This window comes from Petaurus breviceps, unplaced genomic scaffold (assembly GCF_028583685.1).
Source record: "Petaurus breviceps papuanus isolate PSGF00001 unplaced genomic scaffold, PetGlider_PUasm1.0 90925, whole genome shotgun sequence".
Taxonomy (NCBI): Eukaryota; Metazoa; Chordata; class Mammalia; order Diprotodontia; family Petauridae; genus Petaurus; species Petaurus breviceps.
The window spans coordinates 28,717,081-28,729,412 of NW_027187380.1; the positions used below are offsets into that span (position 1 = coordinate 28,717,081).

General features: G+C 38.4%; 1 protein-coding gene across 5 annotated transcripts in view; it reads right to left on the bottom strand.

Annotated features, from left to right (window-relative positions):
* Positions 1-12,332, bottom strand: part of NARF (nuclear prelamin A recognition factor) — a 141,352-nt gene that overhangs the window by 88,787 nt on the left and 40,233 nt on the right. For all 5 annotated transcript variants that reach the window (XM_069076661.1, XM_069076664.1, XM_069076663.1 and 2 more), the window contains 2 exons: positions 10,320-10,438; positions 3,575-3,704 (listed from right to left, as the gene is read on the bottom strand). In XM_069076661.1, the coding sequence (XP_068932762.1) occupies positions 3,575-3,704; positions 10,320-10,438 (249 nt within the window). The remainder of the gene's footprint in view (positions 1-3,574; positions 3,705-10,319; positions 10,439-12,332) is intronic.

The following is a 12,332-nucleotide window of genomic DNA, read 5'->3' on the forward strand; positions in this document are numbered from 1 at the left end:
AGCAATATATGGGGAGGAGAAAGGGAGAGATGGAATAGGGTAAATTATCTCACATATAAGAAGCAAGAGAAAGCTGATACAATGGAGAGGAAAAGCAGGAAGGGGAAAGGTAATAGGTCAATCTTACTTTCATTGGACTTGGCTTAAGGAGGAAATACCATACACAGTCAACTGGGTATCCTACACTACAGAAAAGTAGGGAGGAAGGGCATAAGAGGGAGGATGATAGTAAGGAGGGCAGATTGGGGGAGAGGGTAGTTAGAAACAAACACTTTTGAATAGGGACAGGGTTGAAGGAGAAAATAGAATAAATGGGGGGCGGGATAGGGTGGAGGGAAATATAGTTAGTCTTTCTACTGTGGAAATGTTTTGCACATGTATAATCTATATTGAATTGCTTTTCTTCTCAATGGGGGTGGATGAGGAGGGAAGAACGGAGAGAATCTGAAACTGAAAGTTTTTTTTTTTAAAGCAATTGGGGTTAAGTAACTTGCTCAAGGTTACACAGCCAGTTATTTCTGGGTGTCGTGCTAAGTATCTGAGCCCGGATTCAATCCCAGGTCATCCTGACTCTGGGGCCAGTGCTCTTACTCGCTGAGCCACCTGGCCACTCCTAAGCACTTCGGGTTAAGTAACTTGCTCAAGGTTACATGGCCAGGTGTTTCTGGGTGGGTGCTAAGTGTCCAAGCCCAGATTCGATCCCAGGTCATCCCGACTCTGGGGCCAGTGCTCTTACTCACTGTGCTACCTGGCCACCCCTAGAACCGAAAGTTTTAAAAACAAATGTTAAAAATTGTTTTTACATGTAACTAGGAAATAAGATATACAGGCAATGGGGTATAGAAATCCATCTTGCCCTACAAGAAAGTAAGTGGGGATTTGGGGGTGGGGGGTGGAATATAAGAGACAGCAGATTGAGGGAAGGAACAGTCAATATGCTTGTCATCTTAGTTTGGGGGGTAGGAGAGAGACAGGGAGAAAATTTCTAACTCAAAATCTTGTAGAAATAAGTGTTGAAAACAAAATCTATCAATTAATTAAAAAAAAGAAAAATTAGTAGTACATTAACAAAACTTATAGGTAGTAAACCTATAATTTTATACATATTCAAGAAATAGTGCTCAAAAATGTTTTACTGATGGGGTGCATAATCAAAAAATTTTGGAGACTACTGGTATAAAGAACAGTAGACAAGCAAACAATCTATGGCAATATTGCTGACTCTCCTGTTCACTGCTTTAGCTCATCTGTCTCTTTCTTCCTCAATGAAAGTCTATGTGAGGTTTCATTACCTACAAATAAATAACAAAAAAGAGAAGGCTCTGGAAAGTCTGGGAAAAACAAACAAATCTATGGCTAATTGGAATCCTCAGAACTCCAAATGTCTAGAATAAATAAAATGGAAAACAAAGAGTAGGAAAGGATCATAAATAGGTTTTTATATTCCTAAACTGCAGCTTAAAAAAACAACATTCAAGGATACCTTATAAAACTTGTGATTCTGTTGGCCCTATTTATCTCCTAAAATTGTTTTCACCTAGTTTTAGGAAATGATTCCCAGAGAAAGAGGCTGGGAGAGCAATTTCTGATGATCCTGATACCTTAAGTCAATTATTCCAACCCATTCCCAACCCCCTTCTTCATCCAAGGATCATGATCAAAAGTCACTTTGGTAGGATAACAATATGTTATAGTGTCCCCTTTTTACTTCCTGTCCTTTTCTGTGACTTGAGATTCAGACTTCTGAGAGAGAAGGTAGGATAGCAGCTAATTACTGGAGCCCTGGGAGAGGTAAAGACCACAAACAGTAATAGCCAGATGCATCTTTACAATGAGAGACAATCAGAAGTTGTAACTCTGAGTATTTTTAAGACTAAAGCAGAGACAGTGGCCAGAAGCCATGAGAAGAAAAGATCCAGAGCAATGCATATAGTAAATTCTGTTCAGAAGGCAAGCTGGAGAAATTTATTTCCCTTACTACCTTTTTTTTAAATTTCCTTATTTCTAGTTCATGATCCTGAGATAGGGAGTTGAAGGACTCTCTCTTGTTCTTTTCCCACAATCTAAGGGTGAATACATGGGCAGCTAGGTGTTGTAGTGGATAAAGTACTGGACTGGGAAGCAGAAGATTCATCTTCCTTATTTCAAATCCAACCTGAGGCCCTCACTAGCTGTGTGACAGTGGGCAAATCATTTAACCCTGTTTGCCTCAGTTCCTCATCTATAAAATTAGCTGGAGAAGGAAATGGCAAACCACTCTAGTATCTTTGCCAAGAAAACCTTAAAATGGGGTCATAAAGAGCCCAACACAACTGAAATGATTGAACATCAACAATAAAGGGTGAGTGTGATTAGGATTTCCCCTAACTGTGCCCACAGACTAGAAAGGACAACAACAGGAAGGAAGGGTCTGAGATAGCTGGAGATAAGTGTCTCTATGCAAGACTATTTGGTCTATTTTCCTTTTTTTTCTATTTTATATATTATATATAATATAAATATGATGTTATATTATTATATTCTTTTCCTATTTTATTCTATGTACAGTAAACAATGTGATGCATGCTAAGTCTCTGAATCTATGAAATGCAGTACACACTGAAATGAGAAGTAGAACCAGAATTAGGTAAAGGCTAATGAGCAAAAAATTTGATGTTTTAATAGTTTTGAGTAATATTCTATTTGCCTTCTAAATTAATTTTGGAATCAGCCAGGGAAGGGTTAATGAAGGGTATTTAGCAACAAAGCTATAGTGAGACTGTAAGGGGGAAAGCATTGGGCATATTTTAGCCATTTAGGAAAAGACTATTTTATACAGCCACCAATAAAGAAATTTAGAAGGGCTGGCAGCTTAAATAATGCACCATCTGGTGAGCAACTCAGATATTGCTCCTAGATAATTAAGTTCCCTTGTTGGGTAATTATTTTAGTAACAAGCAATCTTTTTACTAGTTTATGAAAGAAAATTCGATCATATATACACAATCTATGTAATTCAATCCAAAAATTAAAGGACACTAAATCTACTTAGTTTTTGCCATGTTCTGGAGAAGTTTCCAATTTGGCATGATTTAAATTAGTTGTTCTAAGAAAAGTGCACATGAATTCATATACTTGCTGTTTTCATTTTAAGTGTCTATTAATATTCATCTAGTCAGGGATGTAAAAGCACCATCCTAGGATAAGAACAACAGGTCTAGAATATAAACTTCGCAGAATTAGTTTTCCCAATTGAAGCTCTGTTTCTTATAAACAATTTAAAATAAAGATAAGGGAGCAGGTAGGTAGCACAGTAAACAGAGCACCAGCCCTGAAGTCAGGAGGATCTGAATTCAAATCCAGCCTCAGACAGTTGATCACACTTACTAGCTGTGTGATGTTGGGCAAGTCACTTAACCTTAATTGCCTTGCCTTCCCCCGTCAAAAAACAAAAAAGATAAAGATGTTTCCTTTTATACCGTCTAATAACATACACATTTCTTAGCACTAATCATAAAAAACTGGTAAAAAGAAAAAAAGCACTTTTTTATACTAGCAACAAATTATGATGAAGTAAACAGAGAAATCATTTTACCTGATGTTAATACACAATCAACATCATGAGAATTATATGAAGCAATGTAAAAATCTTCTCTAAGGGCTTCCAGCTTCTTGTCATAACAAGGGGCCACAATGATATGGAAAATTTTATCTGGAGAATAGTTCTGCAGAGAAAAAGTAAATCATTATTTCAGGGCTAGTTTAGAACCAACAGTGGCAACTTAGAACTGAGAGTTGAGAATGAAGTAGAACTTGAGTTCATGTAAAAACAAAAGTTGATGATGACTACACTACAGAAATGTAACCTAGTTACTTCTGTCCTGCCACCCAACTCAATTTCAATCACTTCTCTTATGACTAACAGAAATCTGGTAAACCTGGCATAATGGGGAAATTAGCCAATTAGTATCCAATCCTCAGAGAATGTGCTCTACCTCCTACCGAATCCACTGGGGGTATGGAGAGTGTTTCAGGACATATATAAGAGGCCCTCTCCCTACTAGAGAATAGATACATGTATTCTGTTTTCTGTTTACCTACTATGCAGTGACAAAAAGATTTAAAACTGGATGATGAGCTAGAACTGAGTGTGTACAAAAAAGTTTAAACAGATGAAAGCTTTTTCTTTTCTCAGGAGGAAGAAATGCTGTAAAACTCCAACTGGGATGGAAGGTATAATGCTGCCAGCTAACAATTCTCCCAACTTGGCCATAAACAAATAGTGCTACCTCTGTTTCTGTCTCTATTCTTTCCTGATCTTAGGCAAATGAGTAACAGAGATGGAATTAAGCAGTTTTGAGAGCTTTGAAAAGTTTGAAGAGCTATTAGAGGTCAAGAAAATGGAGTCCACTAAATATTTTACCAGTAATCAGCTCTGAGAAGCAATTTGCTTGACTGAGATACCATGCCCTGCAAACTTCCACTAGTTATTCTGACCCAGAACTTAACTTAATGAAGATGGGTATGGTGTATAGCAATCATTTCATTATGCTTGAACCCACTGTGCCAGGAACCAAGTGGATATGTAAAGGAGATAGTGGGCCCTAGGTCAGGAAATGAGGTATTTGCACTTCTGTCCTTTTTATGCTTTCTCAGTAAAAGCTAAATGGTGTTAATTGATTAATTGATATTGAAGAGATTAAATGGTCAGAGATTAGAATGAAAGCTGGTTATTTATATATGGGGAACACTGTGGTGAGGTGCTCATGAGCAACAATGTCAGTATGAGAAAACACCTCAACCCTTCAGGTTTATCCCTAAAATCATAAGGGGAATAATAGTTGAGATCTGGAGACCAGAATTGCCAGTCCTAGTAGGGGTTGGGAGATTGATCCCAAAACACCTCTGTGCTACACTGGGACACACACAAGAAATGTATTCTTGCCTCTCTGAAGAAGAATAGATCACTGAAAGGGCCTATAGGGGCAGTTAGGTGGTGCAGTAAATAGAGCACCAGCCCTGGAGTCAAGAGAACCTGAGTTCAAGTCTGTCCTCAGACACTTGATACTAGATGTGTAATCTTGAGCAAGTCACTTAACCCCAACTGCTTTACCTTCCCAAATCCAAAAGAAAAAAGAAAAAAAGGACATATGGTCTAACATGCTGCCCCTTCCAACAAAATGAATCTCTGAAAGTAAAAGCACAAGAAACTAAGAGAAATCCTGAGGTCCTTCCCTTAGGAGTTCACAAAAAAAATGTCAAGGTTATAGTTCTCTTTTACCCTTTTCATGAAATCCTGTCCCTCAATTAACCCCTATCTTCAAAGATGCCACATTTATTCCTACTTCTGTGCCTTCATTCATGCTCTTTCCCCCATCTGAAATCCCTTCCCCACTCCTCTGTGACAAATGGTCCATCTCTTGCTCCAAAGAAATATAGATAGAAAAAAAATAGAAATGGATACAGAAACAGAAATAGAAGTTTTTCATAGTTATTCCAGCCCACATTAGGCTTGCCCTTTGTTGAACTTCTTTAACAAGGAAACAATAAAATTCAGCACTTGATTATATACTATCTTGTGCCATTCATTATCTCATAATTTAACTCAGATTTCTAAAGCACTATGCAGGCTTACAAAACCAAATGACAACCACCCTGTTATATAGCAACTGCAAGTATTTTCATTCCATTTTATAGATGAAGAAATTGGAGGAGGAGGGGTAAGAGAGGAAGAGGGAGAGAGAAATGGAAAGAGGGAGAAAAATATGAGAGTTCAAATGCATGTTTTCTAATTCCCAGCCCAAAGTTCTTTCTACTGTACTGTGATATTACCCAACCAGATTATAAATTCCCCTAAGGTAGAGAGGGGCTGGGACTTTCTTCTTTTGCAGGTACCTTCTTACAGGTACCTGTGAAAGTGGTGAAAAACCTGGTGAGATTCTTTTAAATTATTTTAAGTGGTACCTAGAAATATTTATCTGTATACTTAACTGGCATTGCAGAGACTACTATTGAAGCATCCAAACATCAAAGATTTCCTGAACCCCTATGTGTGTGCTAGGACCTGCAAGGTGATACAACAGATATTATTTGAAATTATCTTCAATTGGGGGGCTGAGCCAAGATGGTGAAATAAAAGCACAAACTTGGGGTGGGCTCCAGCTCCTATCACTTCCAATACATGTAAAAACAAATTGACTCTAGACAAATTTTATAGCTACAGAACCCACACAGACAGAAAGAAACAAATCTCCTGCTGAAGGCAGCCTGGCAGGCCAACAGGAAAAGTCTAAAGCACCAAGCTGGGAGCCAAGCACAGTTCTCCATGAGCACGGTTCTGGCCACAGGGCGGCCCAGATCAGCAGTGGCCAGAGCAGATTTCAGGAGAGTGAATCACCAGCACCTGTGGTGGTTTCCAGACTTCTCAACTCATAAATGACAAAGAGAAAATAAAAGGTCAGTGTGGAACTCTGTTGTAAGGGTGAAATAACAGCACGGTTCAGCCTCTGCTCCCATAGCAAGAAGTGGCAGAGGCACAGCAGCTGCAGCTCCTGCCGCGTGGCTGCTTCCGGAGCATGGCCTGCAGATAGTAGGGGGACCAAGAGACTATTCAGAGGGTAATTGCTCTTGCTTTAACTTGCTTGGATCTGGATTGCGGTCTTGGGTGGTGGTCCTGGGGTGTGTAGCCAGTGTGCCAGAGCTTGTGGGGGCTGTAGAGAGGGGGCCCAACTAATAGCTCTGGCAGCTGTGAAAACCCTAGGGATGTGGGACATAGCTCTTTCCATTTTGGAAGCAGAGTTTTAAAATGGCAAAGAGCTCAAAAGTCAAGTAATTGGCTGGCAATATGAGCAAGAAGAGGAAGCATAAACAGACCATAGAATCCTTTTTGGGGGACAAAAAGGATCAAAACATGGAACTGGAGGAGGATAATGAAGTCATAACCCTGCATCAAAAGCTTCCAAGAAGGGGCGGCCAGGTAGCACAGTGAGTAAGAGCACTGGCCCCAGTGTTGGGATGATCTGGGCATCGAATCCGGGCTCAGACACTTAGCACCCCCCCCCAAAACACCTGGCCATGTAACCTTGAGCAAGTTACTTAACCCCAGTTGCTTAGGGGCAGCGAGGTGGCTCAGCGAGTAAGAGCACTGGCCCCAATGTCAGGATGACCTGGGGATTGAATCCGGGCACAGATACTTAGCACCACACCCAGAAATAACTGGCCGTGTAACCTTGAGCAAGTTACTTAACCTCAATTGCTTTAAAAAAAAAAAAAAAAGCTTCCAAGAAAAATATGGTCACAGGCCATGGAGGAGCTCAAGAAGGATTTTGAAAATCAAGTAAGAGAAGTGGAGGAAAAATTGGGAAGAGAAATGAGAATGACGCAAGAAAATCAAGAAAAGTGAGTCAATAGCCTGCTAAAGGAGACCCCAAAAAAATACCGAAGAAAATAACTTAAAAAGTGGACTAACTCAAATGGCAAAAGAAGCCCAAAAAGCCAATGAGGAAAAGAATGCTTTAAAAAGTCTAATTTGCCAGATGGAAAAGGAATTTCAAAAACTCACTGAAGAGAATAATTCCTTCAAAATTAGATTTGAGCAAAAGGAAGCTAGTGACTTTATGAGAAATCAAGATACTATAAAACAGATCCAAACAAATGAAAAAATACAAGGCAATGGGAAATATCTCATTGGAAAAAGCACTGACCTGGAAAATAGATACAAGAGAGAGAATTTAAATTTATTGGACTACCTGAAAGCCATGATCAAAAAAAGAGCCTGGACACCATCTTCCAAGAAATTATCAAGCAAAATTACCCTGATCTTCTAGAACCAGAGGGCAAAATAGAAATTGAAAGAATTCTCCATTTGCCTCTTGAAAAAGATCCTCCCCCCCAAAAAAAAACTCCTAAGAATATTATAGTGATATTCCAGAGTTCTCAGGTGAAGGAGAAAATATTACAGGCAGTCAGGAAGAAACAATTTGAGTCTTGTGGAAACACAATCAGGATAACACAGGATCTAGCAGTTTCTTCATTAAGGGATTGAAGGGCTTGGAATAAGATATTCTGGAGGTCAAAAGAGCTAGGATTAAAACCAAGAATCACCTACTCAGCAAAATTGAGTATAACGCTTCAGGGGAAAATATGGTCATTCAATGAAATAGAGGATTTTCAAGCATTTTTGGTGAAAAAACCAGAGCTGAACAGAAAATTTGACTTTCACATACAAGAAGCAAGAGAAGCATGAGAAGGTAAATAGGAAAAAGAAATCATAAGGAATTTATGAAAGTTGAACTATTTATATTACTACATGGAAAAACGATAGTTGCAACTCATGAGACTTTTTCTACTATGAGGAAAGTTGAAGGGAATATATATGTATGTATGTATATGTGTGTGTATTTATATATGTGTGTACATGTATACACGGACAGAGGGCACAGGATCAGTAGAATAGAAGAAATGATATCTAAAAAATAAAGTTAAGAGGTGAGAGAGAAATATATTGGGAGAAGGAGAAAGGGAGAGATAGATTAGGGTAAATTATCTCATATCAAAAAGGCAATAGAATACTGTTACAATGGAAGGGAAGAGCAGGAATGTGAAAGGGACTGGGTCAACCTTACTCTCATTGCATTTGGCTTAAGGAGGGAATAACATACACATTCAATTGGGTATCTTATCCTACAGGAAAGCAGGGGGGAAGGGGATAAAAGGGGAGAGGATAGAAGGGAGGGCAGATTGGGGGAGAGGGTAGTCAGAAGCAAAAACTTTTGAAAAGAAACAGGGTCAAAAAAGAAAATAGAATAAGTGGAGGGGTGGGATAGAATGGAGGGAAATATAGTCTTTCACAATATAACTACTATGGAAATGTTTTTCATAACTACACATGTACAACCTATGTTGAATTGCTTTTCTTCCTAGTGGGGGTGGGTGAGGAGAGAAGAAGGGAAAGACTTTGGAACTCAAAGTTTCAAAAACAAATGTTAAAAAAAATGTTTTTTTTTTTTTACATGCAACAGGGAAATAAGATATACAGGCACTAGGGTATAGAAATCCATCTTGCCCTATGAGAAAGTTGGCAGGGGGAGGGGGGGAATGGGGGAGGATATAAGAGAGAACAGATTGGGGAAAGGGATATTCAGTAGGCTTGCTATTTTGGGTAGGGGAAAAACTGGGAGGAAAACATATGTAACTCAAAATCTTGTGGAGATGAATGCTGAAAACTAAAAATAATTAAATAAATTGGAGAAAAAAAAGAAATTATCTTCAATTTATCCTGTATATCATGTTTATCATGTTTGTACATCATTGCTTATATGCTTTATCTTCCTATTAGACTAGGATTTCTTTGAAGGTAAGGGCTGTTTATGTGTTTCTTTGTATTACCAATGCTTTGCACAGAGCAGGCACTTAATAAATGCTTGTTGACTTGACATACATAAATATATCATATGTCAGAAGCACTTAGTATATTAATTGGCACATAGTAGGCACTTAATAAATGCTTACTGATTTGATTTACTGAGGTGGCAAAATGGATAAAATGTACTTGGAAGTCAGGAAGACCTGAGTTTTTCAAAGCCTGCCTCGGACACTTAATAAATGTGTGACCCTGGGCAAGTCACTTAACCTCACTAAGCCTCAGTTTCTTCATCTATGAAATGTGGATAACAATAGCACCATACAAGGGGCAGCTAGGTGGCGCAGTGAATAGAGCACAGGCCCTGGAGTCAGGAAGATCCAAGTTCAAATCTGGCCTCATACATCTGATCACACTTATTAGCTGTGTGACCTTGGGCAAGTCACTTAAGCCCAATTGTCTTGCCTTCCCCCTCCAAAAAAACAAAAACAAAACAAAACATAAGAACAATAGCACCAATCTCACAGAGAAAATCAAATGAGATAATGTGTGCTTTGCAAACCTTAAAACTCTATATAAATTCTAGTTATTATAATTATTATATAACATGCATATATGCCATACTAATGGGAAAAGTAGGCCACAGACACTTTGGATTAGCCAACTGTTACAGAATAGTAACTGTATCAATGGCTGGGAAGAAAAGCAAAAAGAAGAAAAAAGAGCAGAAGTGAAAGAAAAGAAAATGAAAAATATGCAAATGGTCGCTATTGGCAGAGTTCCATAAATAGCTAGCTGTCCTAAGTACTGCTGCCAACTCTATAACCTTAGAGGGAGCCATATGACCAAGAGTCATTGTGTAAAACTGAGCATCACTGGTCTAAAACAAAAAGCTGACTTTAGACTGTGAGCTATTACAAACAGATATAAGTCAGAAACTATCAGGTAGATAAAAGACATAGAAAGAAAATCAAATTACCTGCTGTCTTGCAAAGTAATCCTTCACCAGTGATCCCATGATCTGCTGGGGGGTTTTTGCAGTACACATATGTGGTGTAATTGGGTTACCCAGGACCCTTTCTGCATACTGGATCCAACCTAAAGTGACCACAAGGTTTATTTAGTGATTTTAAGTTACTGCTAATGTAATCTTTAATGCTTCTTCTTCTCCATTCCTAACCTTTTAAATTTCTTATTCACATAAAATGTAGTTGTTTTTCCTTTAATGTAAGGAAAAATGTCATAAACTAAAAATTCCTTCTCCATTAGTTCTGAAGGAGCTAAAACCAGACTCCTTTTACTCATAATTTTCTCATTAGTAATAGTAAGTCCATATCGTAACTTTAAATTTACATGATAAGAACAAACCATGTGTATGTCCACACTCTGGATACAGGATTGGCATTAAGAGATAAATCAAATCACATCCTCCGCTTCAAAAAGGCTACTCGATAATCATCTAAATTATAAAAACCATCAAAGGACTTTGTGGAAGAACAATTAAAATTGGAATTTTTAATAGAGACTTGTGCTGAGCCACCAAGAATGGATGAAATTGAAGGGTGACATAAAGAAAGGAAGATGTAAAGGATAACATCCATCTTTCACACAGAGCAAGGTTTCTGGGCTCTGTTCCTGGATTCTACCCTTATGTAAGGAGTGACATCAGAAGACTATATTATCAGACTTACACACACACTGCCATCCTGACCAAGGAAATTGCTAAGCATTTTTATTAGGCATTCAATTAATCAATAAATATTTATTAAGCACTTACTATGTGCCAAGCACTGTGCTAAGTGTTAGGGATGCAAAAAGAGGTAAAAGTCAGTCCTTCACCTCAAGGAACTCACAATCTAATAGAGAGACAATATGTAAACAAATATATACAAACAAGCTAAATAAAGGAGAAATAAGAAATAATTAACAGAAGGAAGGCACTAGAATCAAGAGGGGTTAGAAAAGGCTTTCTGTAAAAGATGAGATTTTAGATGGGACTTAAAAGGAAGCCAGGGAAGTTAGTACTTGGAGTTGAGGAGGGAAAGTGAATGGAGAACAGCCAGAGAAAATGCCTATAGTTAAAAGAGATGGAATGTCTGGTTTGTGGAACTGTCAGGATACCAATGTTATTAGACTGAAGAAGTAAAGTGTAAGAAGACTGGGGATGGTGGTGGTTGGGGAGTTATGAAGGGATGGGAATGTAAAAGAGGATTTTGTATTTCATTCTAAAAGTGATAGGGAGCCACTATGATTTAGGAAAATCACTTTGATGGCTGAATGGAGGATAAACTGGTGTGGGGAGAGATTTGAGGCAGGCAGATCCAACAGAAGGATAAACTATAGGTATGAGGAAATGAGGGCCTACACCAGAGTGGTAGCAACGTCAGAGGAGAAAATGGATATTTTAGACAGATTCTAAAAAGGTAGAATCAACAGGCGTTGGCAACAGATTAGATATAGGTGGTGGAGTGGTGAGGTGGTGGTGAGAGATAGCAAGGAGTCAAAGATGACTCCTTGGTTGTGAGCCTGAGGAGAATGGAGATATATCTCTCAACATGGCAGAGGGACAGGGCAGAATGCTGTGTATATTGTCACATGCAGTCACTTTATTATTGGGTGGTTTTGATTTGTTTTCCTTTGTTTCAAAAGTGGATTCAAACTGGAAGATGAAGGGTTCATATCTCCTCCTCATCTCTTAAATGATTTTAGTGTAATGACACAAGATATCAAAAAGCAATTCAAAAGAAATAACTATAACTATAATCCTTTAATCCCTTGTTTCTCCCCTTGGTGAGCAAGCTTAGACTGTTATATGATAAAACAATCCAGTAGAGTCACACAATTCCTTGAGCAAATAACTTTCCCTCAAGAGATTTTAGTTGTTCAACTCTAAAATAAGGGAGCTAAAACTAATAACCTTTAAAGGTTTTTTTTTAGCTCTGTCAATCACATGAGGAAGAAACAGGAAAAGATACAAATAGCTACTGACAGT